General features: G+C 37.0%; 2 protein-coding genes across 2 annotated transcripts; one reads left to right on the plus strand and one right to left on the minus strand.

Moving 5' to 3' along the window:
* The first annotated feature begins 1,231 nt into the window (after positions 1–1,231).
* Positions 1,232–4,392, plus strand: LOC113307890 (4-diphosphocytidyl-2-C-methyl-D-erythritol kinase, chloroplastic/chromoplastic-like). The gene is made up of 11 exons (XM_026556360.1): positions 1,232–1,613; positions 1,712–1,807; positions 1,893–1,961; positions 2,337–2,441; positions 2,527–2,583; positions 2,706–2,906; positions 3,128–3,220; positions 3,413–3,512; positions 3,600–3,699; positions 3,887–3,972; positions 4,142–4,392. Exons 1-11 carry the CDS (start codon positions 1,398–1,400, stop codon positions 4,243–4,245), a joined length of 1,227 nt encoding a protein of 408 aa, XP_026412145.1. The 5' UTR covers positions 1,232–1,397; the 3' UTR covers positions 4,246–4,392.
* Positions 4,393–5,260: 868 nt separating this feature from the next.
* On the minus strand, positions 5,261–10,002 carry LOC113309682 (ankyrin repeat and KH domain-containing protein mask-like). The gene is made up of 2 exons (XM_026558164.1): positions 9,799–10,002; positions 5,261–7,672 (listed from the first exon to the last, which is right to left on the minus strand). The coding sequence occupies exon 2, from the start codon at positions 7,641–7,643 to the stop codon at positions 5,391–5,393; it is 2,253 nt and encodes a 750-aa protein (XP_026413949.1). The 5' UTR covers positions 7,644–7,672; positions 9,799–10,002; the 3' UTR covers positions 5,261–5,390.
* Between the last annotated feature and the right edge of the window lie 11,405 nt (positions 10,003–21,407).

Below are 21,407 nucleotides of genomic sequence, written 5' to 3' on the forward strand. Positions count from 1 at the left end.
GCAGCCAAATCTAGCCCATAAGACTTACTTTTAGGCTTAGTCCTATGGTGTGCTAATCTAGCAGTTAGATTAGTAGTCCACGTCAGCTAGGACAACCTCCTAAGTCCTATGGTAGTTCTAATCTAGCATGTTAGTCGCAGAATGAAACTGTATTCAGAAGAAGAAGAAAATAGAAGAACTGACAGTTAATGAATTTCAAGAAGAAGAAGAAGATTTAATCAATCAATCAATCCTCATTTCACTAACCAATAGCTACAAGGGATTGAAATCATGTGAAGAATCAAGAGCTTGTGTCAGCAACAATTCACAATTTCTCTAAGATATTCAGTATGCAAACTTAGGGTATTTATCTCCTAAACCCAATCAACATTCATCATCCTGTATTTATTGAAATTGAATAAAACAGAAATTTTCTAATTTGATACGGCTAAAAGAGAACACATATGAATTTACCACCAACATAGATATAGATGCCATCATCACTCGAAAAAATGGTTTGTGAATTCCATCACCATTGATTTTGTTTATACCCCATTCGATTTTCGTTGATTAAATTCTAAAAAAACAAAAAAAAATCCCCAAACTCTGATATTCGTACTTTGGTAATTCTCCGCTTCCATCTAGAGATTTAAACTAGACTCTGAATCTAAGATCAATTTTGCAACCAGTGATTTTTATTATTCATACCGATAGATTTTTTTGAAAACAATAAACCCAAATTTCCTTTGTTGTTCCATTCAATTGCTTGGGCTCTTATTAAGCACAACTGATTCAACTCTAAAAGTATGAATACAAATTAATGTGTGGATCATTATTAGTAACTTCTGTGAAGATTAATCTAAAAATAGTATCCTCCTCGAGGATCCGCCATAAATTGAAGAAAAAGAAAGAAAGAAAGTATTTTATTCAGGAAAAAAAAGAATTCAAGTATCTTCTGTTTTCTCAAACTCATTATGCTGAATGGTTCTGCGAAAAGGTGATTTTGGCTGCGCTGAACCATTCAGCGCAACTACCTCGCTACTAGTTCACGTGCGAGCAAATGCCAGGAGAGAGAACTAGTATTAACAGATAGACAACACCTTTTTTGAACGGCAACGTTTTTGGCTGATCTAGCAGCCAAATCTAGCCCGTAAGGCTTAGTCTCAGCCCACAGTGGAAAATCTACTTTGCCTATCCATTTGGTCATCCCCGTAGAAATTGCCCTGATCAAGACAAAATAATGGACAACAAATCCTAGCATCCATCACAGAATTGATTCCTTGGTTTCTCTCCAAAATACTGATATATGTATATGTTAAGGAAATTAGATTACCTGACAAATTCATGTAGTAATTATTACTAGTTAGTTGTTTGTTTAGGAGTGACAGACATTACTCTCGTCTCAGTTTGGCTTATCCATGGCTTCCTCTCTGTACCTTTGCAACCAAAACCTTAATTACCCTATCTCTCATGGAAGAAAATCTAGTTATCTCTGCAAAAATACCAGTCTTTCAGCATTTTGGGGACATGGGTATCGTAAATTCAGTCAACATCTTCAAACTGTTTCTTTTCAAAGAACCCCTTTTTTAAAAGCCATGGCTTCTAATTCTAAAACTGATAGGCAACAAGTAGAGGTATGAGTTAAAGTTTTAGTGTTTCTTTTCTTTTCTTTTGTAGTGTTGTTAATTCTGCCTAGTAATTTTAACTTTGAGAAAATTTGTATTGGATTAAGATAACTTATGATCCAGATGAAAGGCTGAATAAATTGGCTGATGAAATAGATAAGACAGCTGGTCTCTCAAGACTCACTTTGTTTTCACCTTGCAAGGTAATCCAGCATTTTCCTTTTCTTTTTTTCGGGTTCTTAATTTGAAGAATTTTTTAGTTGAATTTGGTTATTTGCTTGAGTGCAGATTAATGTTTTCCTGAGAATTACCAGGAAGAGAGAAGATGGGTTTCATGAATTGGCTTCTCTTTTTCATGTAAGTTCCTTTCACCAACTAATCTGATTCTTTTTTGGTTCCTAAATTAAGATGTCCTTCTGTAATTCCTCCACCGGTTTGAAACTCCAAAACAAATGAACAGTCAATATCGATAACATGTGATTTCATATGGATTACAATTATTAGTTTTAGTAAAGAGGTGAAACGAGTTACTGCTTCACTGAACTTGACTAAGGTTTACAGTCTACTGCTTCTCTGCATCTGGAATATGCATAGTTGGAGTGAGTAGAGTGATGCACACCCATATCTAGTTTGCCTACGGAAAACAGTCTGAAATCCACCTTATAATAAATCAACGTTATGTTTCACTACCAGCTAGCATAACCTTATTGCATCCACTTTCACTTCCTGCAGGTTATAAGTCTAGGAGATACGATTAAATTCTCTTTATCACCGTCAAAAAGCAAAGATCGTCTTTCGACCAACGTGTCAGGAGTCCCACTTGATGATTCCAATTTGGTAACAGTGTATTTATAACTTCCGTATAGGAGAGTGCTATTTTATTTCTTCATAATGTTCTAATGCTTTTGCACCTTCTTTACAGATTATTAAAGCCCTTAATCTTTACAGGAGAAAGACCGGTAGCGACAACTTCTTTTGGGTAAGAATTAAGTAGATAGGGTTATTGATTTGGAAAGCTGTTTGACATTTTTGAATTGACAAACAAATTGGGTCCTCAAGAAGTTGGATTTTAATTCTATTTTCATGTCAAAATGCTATCAGATTCATCTTGACAAAAAAGTGCCGACTGGGGCTGGGCTAGGTGGTGGAAGTAGTAATGCCGCTACTGCACTCTGGGCAGCTAATCAGTTCAACAATTGTGCTGCTTCTGAAAAGGAACTTCAAGAATGGTCAAGTGAGATTGGTTCAGATATTCCTTTCTTTTTTTCTCGTGGAGTAGCCTATTGTACTGGCAAAGGAGAGGTGCGTGCATCTAAAACGTGAATTTGTGCATCTTATGCCTTGTACATGTAAATGAACATGGCATGTACAGAAGGTCAATAAGAGCTCCTAATAGAACCCACTGTAAATTTGGGTCGACTGAAGTTTCGGCATGGGATAATAATTATTTCCGATTTTTGTTCGGAATGTACTTTGGGGATGGCTAGTTCTGAACCCATTGAATTTGCACTTGGTTTATCCAGGTCGTTAAAGATATTCCACCTCCTATACCCTTGGACATGTCAATGGTTCTTATAAAGCCACCACAAGCATGCTCGACGGTTGAAGTTTACAAGGCACATAAACTCAGTAATTTATTGTATTCATGCTTTTCAATTTTTTGTTTTACTTATTGGTTTAAAATTTGAAGATATTATCTTCGGTTAAACACCTTTCCGATTTTATTTGGCTAAAAGGCTTCAATGAGATTGTTATCATTGCTATATTTGCTCGTCAACATTTTCCTAAGATGTAGCGTATTTGTGCAGCGTCTTCGATTAGATCAAACTAGCACAGTTGATCCTGTTACATTGCTGGAGAAGATATCAAAGAGCGGGATATCTCAAGGTGTTTGTATCAATGATTTAGGTATGAAAAGTTGAGGTTTTAAATTTTTAATTGTTTTCATAGTTTAGAATAATAAAGCTAGGTGTTTTAATGGTGTGGCGTTTACAGAACCTCCTGCATTTGAAGTACTACCTTCTCTGAAAAGGTTAAAACAACGCGTCCTTGCAGCTGGTCGTGGTCAATACGATGCTGTTTTCATGTCCGGAAGGTACCGCTGAACTTCTAATCAGATATTTATTCATTTCCATTATTAGCGATGATAGAGTCATTTTGCTTTACTGTCAGCTAGAGTCTAGATTGAACAGATGGTGACACTAATCTGCAAAACGAGCACTTCTCTTTCCTTTCCTTTCTCTATTCTTTGATATAACAAACAGATGTCACTATGCATGCAGTGGAAGCACCATTGTAGGAATTGGTTCCCCAGATCCCCCGCAATTTGTTTACGACGATGATGAATACCATGATGTCTTTCTATCAGGTCTTCCCTCAGCAGCAATACCATGTTATCTTTCCAATTTACTTGTTTGCATGATTTTACATAGATTCTAAACCAAAAGTGGTCATGAAGTATTAGTAAGGGAATTTCAGAGGGTTTCTCTATCTCAATTGGTAAATAATATATTTCCGTGTTTCACCTATTGTTGCAGAGGCATGCTTTATAACTCGAGGAGAGAACCAGTGGTATACAGAACCAGGTACGACAATGAATTCGTTGGAGTCGCCCTCAGATTTGTCCTCAACAATTGACTAATTAACAATCTAGTATGTCATTTTTGTTAAGAAGTATGAGCAGTGAATTCATGTAATATGATATTTTTGGGGTACATGCCATTACCCTGTTAAACTTGTTTATAGTTTTGTGATGGTTCTGAAAAGAAAAGCCAAGAATTCAAAATCCTGTTTTGTTTTGTTTTTTTTTTTTTTTTTTTTTTTTTGATAATAAAAAGGGAGCAGAAACAAACTACATGCTAGCAGCAAGCTGCGTTACTTCCAACCAGTATCTAGGGGTTTGCTGGTAACAGCTAGCCTTAGCTAAATTTACTATGTCGTCAACAGTTTTTGGACTTCAAGTCCGTTCTCATAAAGGTAGTAGTGGTACCAATGATAGAGTGCCCGCCAGGAAGTGGATCTAACAGCTCCCTCCAAGGCTCTAGGAAGTTGCTTATTTGTCCCTGCTAGGTTGATGTGGTTGCACTTTAAAAGTTTCGCGCACTTGCTAGACTGTCTCCCTCATCTCTTGAGTGGACTCTGGCTGCGTAGCGTCTTCTGCCGATGGTTGTACCTGCTGTAGTGTTGATACAAATACCTAGTCCAGTTATCTCAGTGAGCTTGTCATGGGAGTATGATAGCAGAAAGTCGGATAGTCGATCATTGTTGTTATTTTCCTGATTAGGAGTTTGAATATTTCCGGTGGTTCTAGCAGTTTCAAGGCATTTAGATCAAGATGGTTGAGAATTTGGTTTCCTGTGTATATGTGGCACAAATTACTGCCCAAGACCCCATTGAGGATGCTTGTTGTTATTCTTCAACCAGTTGTTGCACCAATCACATGTCACTATGCTGAGAGCTTGTTATGGATATTGCAAACCTGATGGTATGCATGTTCACTATGCTAAGAAGATCCTGTTCTGGATTTAAGCCTTTACTCTAGTGGCTCAGCAACTGGGAACTGGCCTACAACTAGGTTTCGATCACTGAGTCGTCCTCAGTGGGATCACAACATATACACTTCACGGGCAAAAGCAAAGAATGAGAAAGTATGCCAATAAAAAGAAGGGGCTGGGGAACTATATTAAGAACGCAACATCTTTTTCATTAGAGACGAACACCAACGAAGACACAAATGCAAGTCGTTTTTTTTTTCTTTTTTCTTTCCCCCATCTTTCCCACATCCTCTTACAGAGAAGGGGAAGTAACAAACTGCCTGGGTAAGCTAAACAAATCCTTCCCAGCAAACGGAGATGTCCACTCATGTGCCGGTGGCCCACCAGAAGAGGATGATGGTGGCCCCTGTTGCGAAGCTGATATTGTCTCTGTTACCGTCGAAGCCATTGTCAATCCTTCCTGCTGCAAACCCGCCGTTGTATAGACACCACCTGCTCCATTCAAGTTTGCTGACCTCATCATCATTGTAGGTGACTGAGACAATCCTGTGGGATTAGGAGCGCTCGTATTTGCCGCAGCCCACGAATCATACATGCGACTGTTATTCATCAAAGACGACGCTACATCCCTGTTATTCATCAGAGATGATGCTAGATCAACCCACCAGCTGTTCTCTGATGAAGGCTTCAAATTTGACGCTGATTCCAAGGTCCAATCAATGTTGGTGTAATCCAACTGCGACATTGATCCACCGGTGCTCCAATCTACTGACGATGTTGAGCCAGATCCTCCACCAGGACCCCACCCAGAAAACAAGCCCAAAGAAGACGGAACAGTTAGTGATGATGCCGATAATGGTGACAACATCCCTGTTGCTGTGTTATTCCATAAATTACTATTCCCACCCCAAGTGTCTCCACCACCAGAAGTATCTATTACCAGATTTGGATTAGACATATATGGTTGTTGCTGCTGCTGCTGTTGCTGTGGCTGATAATGACTTTGCTGGTAAAACTGCTGAGAGTTTATAATGCTGGGCTGGGTAGGATTTCTTGGGCTCGGAATATATGGTGGTGATGATAAACCACCGACATTGGATTTCATCAAGAGCTCAACATTTGGGGAACTGTTAGAGTGATGGTTCGGTGGATACCATCCAGCAGTTCCTGGTGGCGAGGCACTAATGCTTGTGGCTGGAGTAATATTATTATTCTGCTTTGCATTAGCGGATTGTGGACGTTGCATCACGATCACAGGTTCCCTTACAGCTCCTGTCTGAAGATTCTTACCTTCACTTCCAGCAACAACATACCGAGCCTCCACTTTCGCTGCTGGTTGTGGCGGTGGTGAAGAACCTTGCAAAGGAGGAGCCAAAGAATATGAAGCAGATGAAGAACTTGATCCCCCATTCAGCATCCACCTCTTTTCTACTGATGTTGCAGCTTGTACCGGTGGTCTTGCCCACTCTGGCTTTGGCTGACTCTTCCTCAAAGATTGTAAGTTTCTGCTCAAAGACTCTGGAGATGCCACAACTGAAGCCGCTGCTGCTACTGTTGCCTTGGTGTAGTTAAAATCTCTATCATCTTTTCTCTGTTGTATTGTTATCGGGCCAGTTGAGGCCCTGGCCGGTGGTTTCATTATGTTCGGAGAGGCAGAGACTGGCATTTTACTGGTACTATTATGTACTTGCTGATCACCGCCAGTATCATCCGTCTTTGGCAAAGAAGTGGGTTGTTCTTGCTGCTTCTGTGCTTTAAGGTTCTCAGATGCCTTCTCTAGATCTCCTTCACATGCTACAACAGCTCTTTCAACCTCTTGCTTTGAGAACCCGTATTTTATTTCCAACGCTGCAATCCGAGAAAGCTCTTCCGTTATATCAATTTTCAAATTACTACCCCCGCCATCAAGATTAGCACTTTTCTGCTGAGCTGATTCTTCTCCTCCCTCAAATAGCCAATTAACTGATTCCTCAATCCGACCCTCATTCAATATCAGGGCCATAGTTGCACGTTCGGAAGAGAAGCCCATCGCCACTAGTTGCTGAGCAAGTGCTTCCAGTTTCCTGGATATGAGATAACCACTGCACCTCTCATGCAACTCCTGGGCTCTCCTCTCTCTCTGACGCTGGTGCTTCCTCTCATTCTTCTGTCGGATCTTTTCTCGCTTGTCATTGTCACATCCAGGTATAGAATCTTGTTTAATATTGGTGGTGAGGATCTTGTCTTTGTGGTCTTCAGACTCCCCAGAGCAACTATCATTGTTAGAGACAGAATCATATTCCGCACCAGTCCCTACCGAGCTACCTGATTGCTCATCTGTCTGGTCTATATTCCGAAACCGACTGTTGCTGTGAGGAGGTGGTGAGGAGACAGGTGGTGCGGTATCAAGGGTGTGAAAGGTTCCCAGAAGTGGGTTGTATGCACTTGCTGGAGCACCATTTCCTGTTGTACCAGGTACAGAGGCCTTGGATGAAGATTTCTGCTGTTCCTTGGCTGCCCTTGCTGAGGATTTATCCTTGGGTTTAGATCTGGAGGCTGGAGACATTTCTTCGCAGGCTAATGCTAGAAATTTTCCTGTTACGACAAGAATTTTTTTTAAGCATCCAGAGTTTATAAGAAAAACATGAAACAAAATCAGAAATAAAAAAAAAAACAACTAGAGTGGCTAAGACTTAAATGATTTATACGATGATGTACATTTGTGTAAAAACCAATAAAGAGAATGTAATTCACAACCAAAAAATTGAGCCTTACAGAGTATTGACATAACAATGAAATTTTCGATTTTAAACTAGCACAAAAGAGAACACTCATCGAATATGTATACTTATTTTACATGAATATGTATGTTACAGATCTTCACATGCTAAAGGTGATTAAGACGTGAAAGAACAAACAGGTGGTTGACAACTTCAGAAGATGTGAAGGAATGAGAAATATACACTAAGTCCTATTTTCATCTAATTATCAATAAAATACCCGTATATGCAGCTCTATCGAATACGATCCGCGCAAATGACTACACAGGTGTTTGTTGGTTTAAGAGTGAAGTCATTACCTAAACCTAAGACTATGTAGAAGAGTCAATGAAGCCTATATTGCCAAATCTCATTTCCCTCCACAATCTGGTAGTTAAGCTTCTTTCATAACGCAGGCAACACAACCTGAGATAGCTAAGTAAACAAAGCACGCATGAACTGCTTTAACCATTATATTTAAGTTCACAAAACAATGCACTCATGTTTGAGCATGGTGAATCACTTGACGTGAACTTGTTGCCATGAAATTCTCTTGTCTCAATAGGGAATAGAAAACTTGAGCACATTGTAGGTTGGTGGTGCCTATATAGTGGTTTCAGTATCTAACATAGAGAATACTTCAATACTTCCTTCCGAAGGATCAGTCCGATAATTCCACTCACCAGTAAAAATAGCACAGTACTTCCAAAATTGGCTCAATTTAGATGACGATAATCTTGGATGATGACTGCTTCAATGTAATTTATTTTATGATCCAAATCAAACCTAAAGTCTTCCATTTTTTTCTGAACACGTGCATGGATGCCCATCACGCTCAATTGTTGGGAAACAGATCAAGTCAAAAATACCAATTGATACGCAGTATCAAAGATGAGAAGGACAACCAAAATGTGCATTGCCAAGAATATCCTTCCCCAAATGCTATGGGGATTATCTAATTCATTCCCCAGTTCCAACTAACTCTGTGGTTAGCGGCATTGTAAGTACCAGCTGTCAGAGCTATATGGAAGCACGGCCTATGAGGGTTGGATCTTTCTAATTAACATAATATCCATGTAACTCCGTAGAGACTATTAAGAGAACATTCCCTACCATCTTATAAGCTAACCAAAGTCATCAATAACCATTCAGATGATATTATAAGTAAATGAGGCATGGCAACCCTAAAGTCTATTCCTTCTAGTCATGCAATGATTTTCAGTGCCAAGTTCCAGAACCAAACCCTTGCAGGCACCACCTGAACTCATACGGGAATTTAAAGAACAGAAAGGAGGAGGTTATAAAGAGACTTTTCAAAGAGGCTGAGCGAAATCCAAATGCTTCAGTTTGGATATTTTAATCATCGAATTTCCCCAGATACCGATCACTTATATCCAAATATATATTACCTACAACATGCACAATCTGGATATTCATCTGGCGGATTAAGAAACTTAAGTTCTTCTCAAAATTTGTCCTTTCAATGTAATATGCAATAATAACAAATGTACGACTTTTCTACCAATCGTTCACCAATCTTTTGAATTCTTGTTACAAACTCAGCCTGCAAAATCAAGCCCTTGGAAGAAGACAGCACTGAATTCCCTAAAGAAAAGAAACGAAAAAAAAACAAAGAAAATCTCTGTCCACACCACTCAATAAATAAATCATCTTAACAGAACAGCGCCTTCCAGCCACAAGCAATCAAGATCTATCAACCCATAAACAAAACCTAAGCTCAAAACGCAAAACAACGAATACAAATTGAAATTCAACCTCAAAAGGCCCTAATTCACAAAAAAAACAAAAAAAAATAACTAATCGATCTAAAAACTAACACGAAATCATTAACAAAGGTAACAATTACACACATCATTGAATACTAAATCTATCCTATACCAAAGAAAATCATCAGAAACGAATGCATAGCTGAAGAAGAAGGAGAATTTGTGAGGAACTAACCTGGATTCTTAAACAAAAAGAGAGAATCGATTATTTAGAGAGATCTCGTAGCTATAATTGGAGATCTAAGGAGATGAAAGATTGGGATTGTACCGAGAATATAACGATCGAGTTAGGGTTTGGGGGGAATGGGTGATTGAATCGCTCTCTATCTCTCTTTTCTTTTTTTCCGTCTTTTTTTATTTTCTCTCTCTCTAGTTTTGTTTTTGGGGGATTTTTATTTTGTTTTCAATTTTTTTCCTTTTTTAATTTTATTTTCCTCTTTTTCTCTCTCTTCGTGCGCCTATCTTCCGAATTAAATGGGTTTTGACTCTTTTGAGGTCTAGTTTTACTTTTACCTAAAATTGGATCGGCTTTTTCAGATCCGCACCGAATTTGGAAGAAAAGCTTAACCCATTTTAGGAAAAGCAGGTTCAAAATAGAGATAGGTTCATTGAGCAACCAGCACTATATGTTTTTCAATAAGCTCAACTGTATTAAATTCCCCCCTGCAATTTGAAATGCTGTAAAAGGTAAAACTCAGACTGTGAATATCTATGTCTAAAATTTTTGTCACTCCAAAAAATTTGATCTTAAGGTATGTTAGCAGTTTGTAAGCATCACAAAGTATATGAAGATAACCTAGCAATCAACCAAAATAAGAATCAGTGGGAGGCAAAATATATTTAGGGTGGGGAATTAGGCATAAATGAGCTTCGAAGCCCAAATTTTAAGAATTATTAAGACTGAAGTCAACTCAGCAGGGTGGACAAGTGCCAACCCTCTGCCATTAATAAGGATAGTAACAAACTGGCAGTAAGGTTTGGGCATGATAAATATATCTACTGGAGTTCTTTGGTCCGTCTTTTTATTTATTTTGTTTTGTTTTGTGTTATACAAGGCTGCCACCATAGGCTTTTATAGAAAAATAAAGAGTAATTTACACATGAATGGTTGGGAGGCATCAGGCATGCAACAATCTATACACCAACTATCTTCTAGATAGCCAAACCTACCCTATGAAAAAGAGTCTGACGTCTTTAGGGGCGATCCCGAAAAAATTAGGGACGATTAATAAAATAAAATAGGGTCATCCAAACCTAAAATGAAGTCACCCCTTATCTCTTATTTTTCATAATACCGATTTTACAATCGGGAGAAATTTTTTATAGAGAGGAAATTTATTTTAGTTTTGTAGAAGAAGAAGCAAAAAAGAAGAAAAAATGGGAGAAAACCATTTTTTTTCTTAAATCAACAACAAACATAGATACGTACGAAGAAGAAGGTTAGAAACATCATGTAAAATATCATGTTGAAGATTCAATACTAATTAAAGAGAATTTTCAAAAACCGATGGAATTTTGAATTTCTCTATTTTCACAATCGGTAGTTTTGTGATGTTTATTATTTACCAATTGTGATAGTAGCCCCAAAATTAATTTTTTCGAAACAAATCAAAGAAGAGAAGAAAAGTCATAATCGGTAGGTAAAATCAAAACTAGACTACTGATTATAAAAGGACATATAAGTATTTTCTAACCATTAGGACATCCCATAATCACACCTATGGATGGGAATAAAAAAGTCGCCCCTAAAAATGCTAGGAAAAAGAGAACCACCTATTTTGTGTTACAGGGTTGCACGAACGCTGCATTTTTAGAGCCGTGTCCGCGTACGACTAGGGTTGCACAAACCCGACTCAACCCACCGACCCAACCCACACCCGCCTGAAATTACCCACACCCGACCCAACCCACCTAGGAGCGGGTCGATTATGGGTCACAACATCAAAACCCATAGTATTGTGGGTCGACTATGGGTCAAAGCTTCCCTCACCCGACCCAACCCACCCACCCACCTAAATATTTCTTAGTTAATATTAACCCTTAGATTACCTATCCTAGATGAATCACAGCCGTTGAAGTAGTGATATATAATGCCTAAACCTAAATCGCTAACTTCACTTCAGTCTTCACTTCTTCAATCACTTCCTTGAATAGTCTTTTATCTTTTGAGCTTCGAACAATTGAACTCATTTCTTGTAATTTGTATGCACTTTGCAACTTTGCACCAACTTCTTACTTCTCTGGATTATAATTATCATTTGTTTACACTTGACTTGGGGTCAGTTCTTTAATTGTCATCTGTAAGAGTTTTAGGTAAGTCTGTAACTTTTTTTTTTTGATGCAATGTAACTGTAATGTGTATTTTACGGTGGGTAACCCACCACCCACCCGACCCAACCCATTGTAATGTGGGTCGGGTGAAAACCGACCCATTGTTATGTTGGGTTGGTTGTGGGTGACAACTTCTGCTACCCACCATCAGTGGGTTGGGTGGTGGGTGAGGCCAAACCCGACCCAAACCGACCCATGTGCAGCCCTACGTACGACGCGCGTCCTGCACGCGTCCAGTTTGGACGCCCTTATGACTCGGGTTTGACGCATTTTTTTCATTTTCATTTAAACTTTTTCCTTTACTTTTATTATTGTTAACTAAACGAAGAAAGACAAACATTTAGATCAATCACTAAACCGATTCATCTAATTAGAATACGAAATAATAAGTTTAACGAAATATAACTGAAACATTAATTAATTAAATTACATATCCATACACATTAATCTTTCATTAGTAAACAATGATCATCAACATTTATTCTACATACATCTAGATACAAAGGTAAAGTCTTGGTATAATTTTTTGTCCTGCTATCACAACATAGGTAATAGAGGAGAAACGTTAAAGAATACGAAAAGAACAGATAAATAGGTAGATGTGGATTTACTGTTAGTAGAAGATGAAGCAAAACAATTCAACGGTGAAGGAAAGTGAAGAAGAGGAGGCGAGAATAAGAGATTAAAAAAATGGGATAACTAGGTCTTTATTAGGGTTTTGTAACTGGAAATGACATTATATATACCCTTGGTTGGTCATGTGTTGTTCTAAGAATGCATTTCGATTGTGTCATTGTTTAATAGTGATTGATTGCTTGACCTGCGGCGTGTATAAACAAACGATCTCTTATTTTCTTTTGAATTTATACACAAAAGCAACATAATGTCGGATCATTTTCTAATTTTCAGGATCAAAACACTTGACTTTGTTGTATAAGTACATTATTGCATATATAAATAGATTATGTATATACGTGTCCGCGTCCTAGTTTCTTGAGAATTTTGTAGTGTCCGCGTCCGCGTCTGTACAACCCTTATAGTAAATATAAATTGTTTGTAGTTTTCATATTTTATTTTACACTTAGGATATTTGAATTCAAGTAAACATTGTGGTTGTAATTTGTATAAGGAAGTTTACATTTATATTTTGTACATTGATAGATTTTATCGTACAGTCTGTCGAGAATTATGACCTGCATTTGGTTTTGGGGTTAGTGGTACTCAGATTTTGTCCAGATCCTGAGATTAGATTAGTACATAGTTTTTCAGATACTAAGGGTGTATATTTAGACTATTAATTAAATATCAACGACCATATTTGACCAAACAATTTCCTGTTTCCATAACAAAATTCTCAAAATTACTAAAAAAAATCAAACTTTTATAAAAAAGATATTTGTATCATTTCCCCGCGATAGATAATGTTTTTATATTTTTATTTGAACCCCTAATGCTAGTTACTTAACGAAAATATCCAAACCAATTCTACATCAGAATTTGATATAGACGAACGACTTATATATTTTTTTACGTTATCGTCGTTGTTATCGATTATTACTAATTGTAACTTTTCACAAACTGAATTGAGACACAAGTCTATATTTATAACACGATGCTTAACTACCATGCTCTAATCCTGGTCCGAGATTGACTTTAATAAATTATAAAATAAGATACCATTTTGACATATTAAATCCGACAACATTGCATCGCTCGTTCAAACCAACAAGTTTTGGTTAGTTGATCAAAATGGTATCTTGATTTATAGTCTACTAAAATCAGTCTCATACTAGGATTAGAGCATGGTGGTTGAGCATCAGAATTCACTGATTGACCCTTGACGATTGAAAACTGAAGAAAAAATGAAAACATTTACGAAGACTTCATCAATAAAGGTATCTAAAGACTGACTATCATGTTTATTCATTTATCTCTACTTTTTTTATCTACTGAGATAACGTCATATGATTTTAGTACTGTGATAAAATTTCAAAGAAGGAAATTCGAGTTCAAGCTAGTACTTGTCAAATCTCGAAATATAGATTCAACCAGTAAAGTTCTAAAGGAATTATCGCATAATAGGTTGATGACAATTCACTGTTCAATAAATCGTAATTGCGAAATAAGTTCCTATGAGACATCAAGTTACATTTACGTTCACAAACTTTGGATTTATTGATAATATACTTGATGAATAAAATCTCTTATTAAACAACGTACATGAACTGGTTGATTTTGATATTTATCTGAACACTTTTGAATCCTCAAGTATACGAACAGATTTGGTCAGTGCGCGAACTGCCTGATTTAAGTGGTTCTTGGATACGTTATATAACTTAAGTACAAAAAATGATTTGGACAATTTGAGAATTTGTAGATATGAAAAGTTCCTGAACTCCGGAAGGATAATTTTTTCACAAATTGTTTTGGCTAGTTCTCGAACTGATTTTTTCTTAGAGAGTTATCGAACTCCATTATTGTTTAATGGTTCACAAACTACTTAACCATTGTTCTTGGGATAAATTTTGGTGCACATGGCTTATATCGATAAATACGCGGTTACAATTATTCTTTGTAATTCAAGGAAAATTTCTCACATGCTTTCATGAATGTAATTTATATTGAGAAGTTTAGGTTACTTGGTATCCGTGGAAACTAGTTCACGAAATCATCATTGGTTGTAATATACCTAGCATTCTTCATCATTGTAAATAAAGGACTCTATGCATACTAGAATCTCAATCCCGGCACGCAGTGTCCTAATTGCGGCTAGAGTCATCCTCTAAATACCTAAGTTTCCTCGAGAAACATAATTAGGTTATAAGTTTTGAAGTCTTCACTAAAGGATGTGTGAAGCCCGGTCAAACTTTCTTTTACCTGATAATTTTTTATATTTTAAATCTTATCTTGATTATCGCAGTTATTGTCTATTCCGAGGTCTGTCTGTTCTGTTATACGGTCATTCAGAATTATCGATCAGGAAATAAGATTGATAGAGGTTATAAAGTTCTCTTCGTTTCAGAATTTGTAATTCTACAAAATTTGTATCCGATGTAGATTGATCTTGTGAGGTATAATCAATTAGGCATCTCTATAACCTTTTGAAGCGAGTAAGCTATCATAACTATTAGGTTTGCTTGATATCTTCTTTACTATTAAAGATCCCTCATAAGAAAATAGATTTTCGTTACCTTGATTGAGTAATCTTACGAAGGAAATCAACATGCTATCTGTTAGAGGAAAAATAGTTAAAAGTATTTATTGTGGATGAAGAAACTCCTAAGCCTGTAAATGACGTTAGGTAGGGGAATCAAGTGTACATTGATAGGTGTTGTAAAACACCTAATTTTATATATAGTATTTATGCTTTCTTTGCTATTATCCTTGTGAATTGAATCTCTTATGTTTAGTTTTGAGTTATTAGGTGCAATGGAGTCCTTGGAAGCAAAAGAAGGAGAAATCGTTCATTTGGAGCGTAAAACGCAAAAAGGTCAATTCACAGGCGAATGATACATGAAGCCGTCTAAGGTCGCAAGAAGGTGTAAGGAATGAACTGTCAGTTTTCTGAGACTGACATGCCAAATAGTAATTGGGTGGCCTATATCCATTTGTTAGGCGCCTATAGTAATTCCATCCACTACTATTACCCTTATCGAGAAGAAGCTGTCTTTTCATTACTCTTCACCTGAAATCGAGAGAGAAAAGAAAGGCGATGTTGGCTGCTGTCTTAGAGTTGGAGACTGAGATATTGAGAAATTCAGAGACGAAATTAGTGGTATTGAAACAAGATGATGTTGCTGGCTCGAAGGATGAAATTGGTTAGGTGAAGAAGAATCAGAAGTTCAGAAAGAATAAGAGAACAGTGAAAGAAGTAGATCTGATGCCATGATTTGGTGTTGAATTAAGTGGTTGAGTGGGATTTTCAAGTTCTGGAAGGGTCATGGAGAATGGGTTGGCCTTGAATTCGTGTTTGGTTGGAGGATTGAGAAGAATCGTTGGAATTAGGGTTTTGAATTGTAATTCTGAGAGGATGATGATAATGTTGTGTTTATGGGGTTTCTGAGCTATGGATTATGATCGGAAGTAGAGAAGAACGGCAGCTGTTGATGTTGATTTAGAGCATTAAAAGTAAGAGATGGTGGATTGCAGGAATTAGGTTCTTTGTATAAACTGAAATGGGATCAATTTGAGAGTTAGAACAGTGAAGAATAATGATGGTATTTGTGATAGAGATGAAATAGCAGAAATTCAAGTTACAAGATAAGAAGATGTTGTTGATGATGTTCTTGTTGAGTCAGGATTGTGAAGCTGAGCTAATTCAGAAGGTGGTATTGAGCCATTGTTGGTGGTTGAAGCTCATGGTAATTCTGGATAGGGTAAGAACAGAATGAGGGAGTATGATATTGCAGCTTTAGAATGGAGTTGGTGGTGAATTTAGATGAATGTCTAGGGCAGGTACAAACTACAGGTGCAGAGAGTTTCAGCTGTGATGGCTTGAGTCATAACAGTGCAGATCGAGAACTGATGTTGGTTGTTGTTTCCAGTAGAGAAGTTGAAGTGCAGGGCATGAGATTGCAGGTGAACATAAGATGCATATGGTCGTGATGGTGATGAACTCATGGAAGAATGGTGGTGATGTTGATACTGCAGTGAGTTTTGAGCTGAGCAGAATGCACTGGAGCTGTTGGTGACTGAACTGGTAGATTGAATGGTTGCAGTAGCCTCTAGTAATGCTGCAATGGAAATAAGAGACATATGGGATCTGAAGCTGGCAGAAATGGCTTAACATGAGGCGCTGCAACTGGTGCAGCTAAGTGAAGCAATGTGTTGTTGGATCGCAGGCAATAGTGCTACTGGTTGGACTGGTGGAAGTAGTGCAGTGATGAGAGCTACAAAAGGGTATGGTGTTGGTGTTGGAGTTCAGCTGGTGGTGTGTCGCTTGATGCTGAGATTGTACAATAGCAGCTGGAATTGAAGCTGCAGGTAGTGGAAGTGATGTTGCTGCATCACGGCCTGAGATGGAGTCGTAATGCACCATGATGGTGCTACATTGAGTTTGGCCTGCGCAAATGGCCTAGGCCTAAGTGATTCAGCATAGTCGGATGCTGACTCATTCATTCACCTGACTCTGCTCTGACTCATCCGCCGTCAGTCTGCCGTTAACTATAACAGTTGACTGTTATGTTTGACCGGTGACCGGGCGGACTTTGCCGGTCACATGAGGTACTTTTCTGGCCAATTTCCGGTCACTTTACCAATTTTCCGGCGACTATCTTTTGGGACATATTTTCACTTGGGTATTCCTCACATATGGGTTTGGTGGACATCTTATTATTTGACTTTGGGCTTTGAAGACCTAGTTTTGGAAAGGTGAAAAGCTACAAAAGGAGAAGACTTCTACTTCTCTTCTTATGACGTATTTTCTACTGGGAGTTTTGGAGAGCGCCGACTAGGGTTTGCTTTCGTTTATTTTTCATCTTCTTCATTTCATTTTTTATTATGATTATGATGAACTCAAAAGATATGATTAGCTAAACACATAATATTGGTTATGGGATAAAGTGGATTTCACAACATGATTCAATGAATTAGTTTTGTCTCAATAATTTATTGTTTATGATTCATTGTTAATATTTTCATATGATTTGAATACTTATTAGGTTGAGTCCGGAATCAATCCGATTTGCATTCATTTCTAAAGCTATATTAGGGTTTTCAATACGAAAAAGTTGTTTATCCCTGATTCTAAGTATCATAATTGTGGGTAGTGCTTGTAGTGATATATCCTACTAGTCACAAATGAATCATAACTTTTGTTAAAACGGATTAGTGCTTTTACACGTTCGTTTGCATTGATTAGTCTATTCCATTAAACTTAATGCTCTTGGTAGTTAAATCTAATTGTGCTTTTACACTTTAGGTTGCTTTCCAAGTTGAATTCAATTATGCATCTTTTAATGTGTTTGTGATGAAATCAGAGAATTAGGGGGATATACTTGCGATCAAGGTATCCTAGGACTTTTAGTAAATGAGAGATTAAATTACCAATTCTTGTCATTGATGAAAATACATGTTTGTGAATGATACTATCCCATGACCAATATCTTCTCTTTGTTGATTATTCCAATTGTTTTATTGATTTATTTACTTTTATTGCTTTGATAAAAACAAAATCCTCCCTTGGTTATTAAGAAACTGAAAATTGCATAACAACAAAAGCCTCTCTGTGGGAACGAACTCTTTCTTAACACATACTTCATTTATTTTAGTTGAGTGAGAAAGTGAAATTATTTTTGATGCATACTACAGCGATCATACATGGTATTGTATGATCCAAGAGACGTAAGGAGCACGACTGGAGCTAACTTGCTCGGAGGGTCGATTGAGCCTCAACTACATTCCAGTCTGAAGTCTGATAGTAGGATAGTATTTGTAGTGGTTTAATACAGTGCGGTGTTCAAGTTGGATGAGGTCCTTGTGTTTTTCTACTAGATTGTATTTTCTCATTAATTTTTTTTATGGTGACTCGTATTATATTATTTCCGCATTATATCGCTTATCTTTATAATTGAAATATCACAAGTAGTACGTTAATCAACCTATATAGTTTTTAGCTCAACTATATATAACCTACGAGACTTTTTCTTATGAATTTGTGTCTTCAAATATCAAATATACATTCCAAGGCTTTTTCTTGTTGGAATTCGGTTCGTATACAGTTTGGGTACATACTAGATTGTACTTACATATTGATTTTGAGATCGTATACACGTTCACAAACGAAAAAATTGGTGGTGCACTCGGTACCCTCTCCTTTTCAAACAGATTTGCTAACATTTTTTACGTTTTTATTTACTAATTGTATTACATAAGTATTTGAAAGAAATATTATGCTTTTTTATGGAGTTGCTAAAAGACTTACACAGATATAACTCTCTGAATTGAGGTATACCGAGATTATACTGGGGTATACCAAATAAAACAAAATAGGGTCTTAAGGAAGTAATACCCAAAGCTCCTTAGCCATATATTTTTTTAAATGGCAAAAATGCCCTTGTGTAATTAGCACTAAAAACTTATTTAGATTAATTAATTTGGTTATATTAACTAGTTGAAATATAAGTTATGAAATCTTGTTTTGGTTAGATTGAACTTATAGATTTTGTTGGAAGATTTTTGAGGAAAAAAATTGTTTTAAGAATTTTGATTGTGAAGGAAATGAAACCACACTGCCCAAACACTTCTAAAAGCGTATTGTAAGGCTGTTTAATGGTTTTATTCTCCAAATTACAAAAAAAATCAACACTTTCACAACTGACGGTATGAAAAGTAGGCATGCTCGACTAAACTAGAAGATAACGCCCCTCTATAACCGGCATGTTGATAATAAACCATAATGCCAACCAAATGAGTTTTGACATACAGAGAAAGGTGTTATAAAAGCATAATTAGTCGGCAATGTATTAATTTCATAACATGCCGACTAGGTTTTAGAAAATGATGACCTTGGTCATTGTATTATATTTTTTGTTACAGTCGTTATTCAGCTAAAACAACAAAATGACGACCCTAGATTAGTCAGCAAGCTGTAAAGTGTTAAACCATGCCGACTTTTATTTATACTCGACAAAAAACTGAATGTTAAAAGATGTTATCTACTTTATTCATGCAATATTGGTTAGTACATTGATTGAAACATAAAATCTAACTGACTTTCATAGGCAACACGAATGCACTTAGCATGTGCACCAAGCCTTTTAGCCCCTATGAGACCCTAGTGGACGAGTTATATTATCGTGAGGGTTGACATAAAGATTTACCCACAAAATATACTATTATAAGTCTTAATCTTCATCGAAAAAGTCTTCGTCCGATCCACGAAATCCGACATAGAGCCTGAGTCAAACTCCGAAATTTTGGAATTTACGAAATGGTAGCTTTCATCAAATGTGAATGCTTTTCCTTTTTCCTCCAAGTGGTGCCTTTTTGCGACTTCCTCTTACAAAAATACAAATGCAAACTTACTTTGTTAGTGTTGTTATAATGGAAGATCAAACAACTTGACTTATGTAATAGAAACTCTAAAAATACTTACAAATTACGGGATCGTCAAGGTTAAATGGCTAGGATTGAAGATCCATTGTTGGACCGCTATAAAATCACACATGCCCTTTTAGATAACTTGGTACCTATCATGAATTTGTTGAAGAGATTTTCTTTTTGGATTCCTATAATCTTGACAGTATTGAATTCCTATAATCTTGACGGTATTGGTTATATATCTTCACTCAAAAGGTTCCGAGTTTTACCCATAAGGGGGGAGATCTACAAATCGACTTTCGAGGTTGTTTGCGGGTAAAAACAGTTTGTTGGTTTTCTAATAAAAAGTGGTGTAGGAGGCAAGTGCTCTATGAAGCAAATTATATGAACCTTTAAACAAATATATTGCACAGGAGTACTTTCAGTTCGAGAGACTAATCTGTAGGACTCCGGCCCAAACTAAGAAAATGGTCGTTCCAGATTCAGTTCGGTCACAAGTGGGGGAGAAGGGTCGGTCTATAGGGAAGGAAGCTGTGAATGTGTGGAGATCAATGGAGATTGATCGATTGTGAGTGATATGTTGAATTGCTTTGAAGATGACTTCTCTATGTAGACGAGAGAAATCTTCTGCAAGTGTTTGATAATTGACAGTTGTATGTTGAGTCTTACCTGATTTAGTTGTCTTGGTTATCAAATCATAGGTCGAGACAACATATTTATTGTTGCACATCGATCTCCTGTAAGTGGCAATGGTTGAAAATTATTAAAAAATGGGGAAGTAGGAGAACGTGCATAAACCACTTCCACTTTGCATGGAAAATTCGGTTGATTGGCCATCCATTATTCCATTTACTCCTTCAACTGTCAGCACGACTTACTCATATTTCTCATCATGGATGCATTACGCGTCGCACGTAATGTAGGCCACCATGACCAATCTAGAGAATTTTGGTATTTTTTGATGGTTCATCGAGCATTATTTCATTCTTTTATGAAGACTTTAATTTTGACTGAAACTCTTAACCTTGCTTGAAAGACCAACTGTTGAAAATATTAAAATAATATTATTTTAATATTTATTACGGTAGAAAGTCATAATGGTTGCAAGACCAATTGCTTTGCTAACCATATGGTCCATGGAGCAATATAGATATGAAAATAAGGAGTTTTGATCAAAAGAGGAAGCCCTAAATAATAATAATAAAATAAAAGGGAATGAGGGGGGAGCCGACCAAAACCGGCGGCATGGTCGGCCCATCACGGTTTCTTTATTTTATTATTATTTTATTTCTCTTCATTTTCCTATTTTGATACAACTTCCGTATCCTTGTTTCTCCATGTTTTTTGATGCTCTTTTGAGCATTATTACTAAATACGTTCGTGCCTTTTACTCGGGGCTTACTCGGGGGTGCC

This window comes from Papaver somniferum, chromosome 9, assembly GCF_003573695.1.
Source record: "Papaver somniferum cultivar HN1 chromosome 9, ASM357369v1, whole genome shotgun sequence".
Lineage (NCBI taxonomy): Eukaryota > Viridiplantae > Streptophyta > Magnoliopsida > Ranunculales > Papaveraceae > Papaver > Papaver somniferum.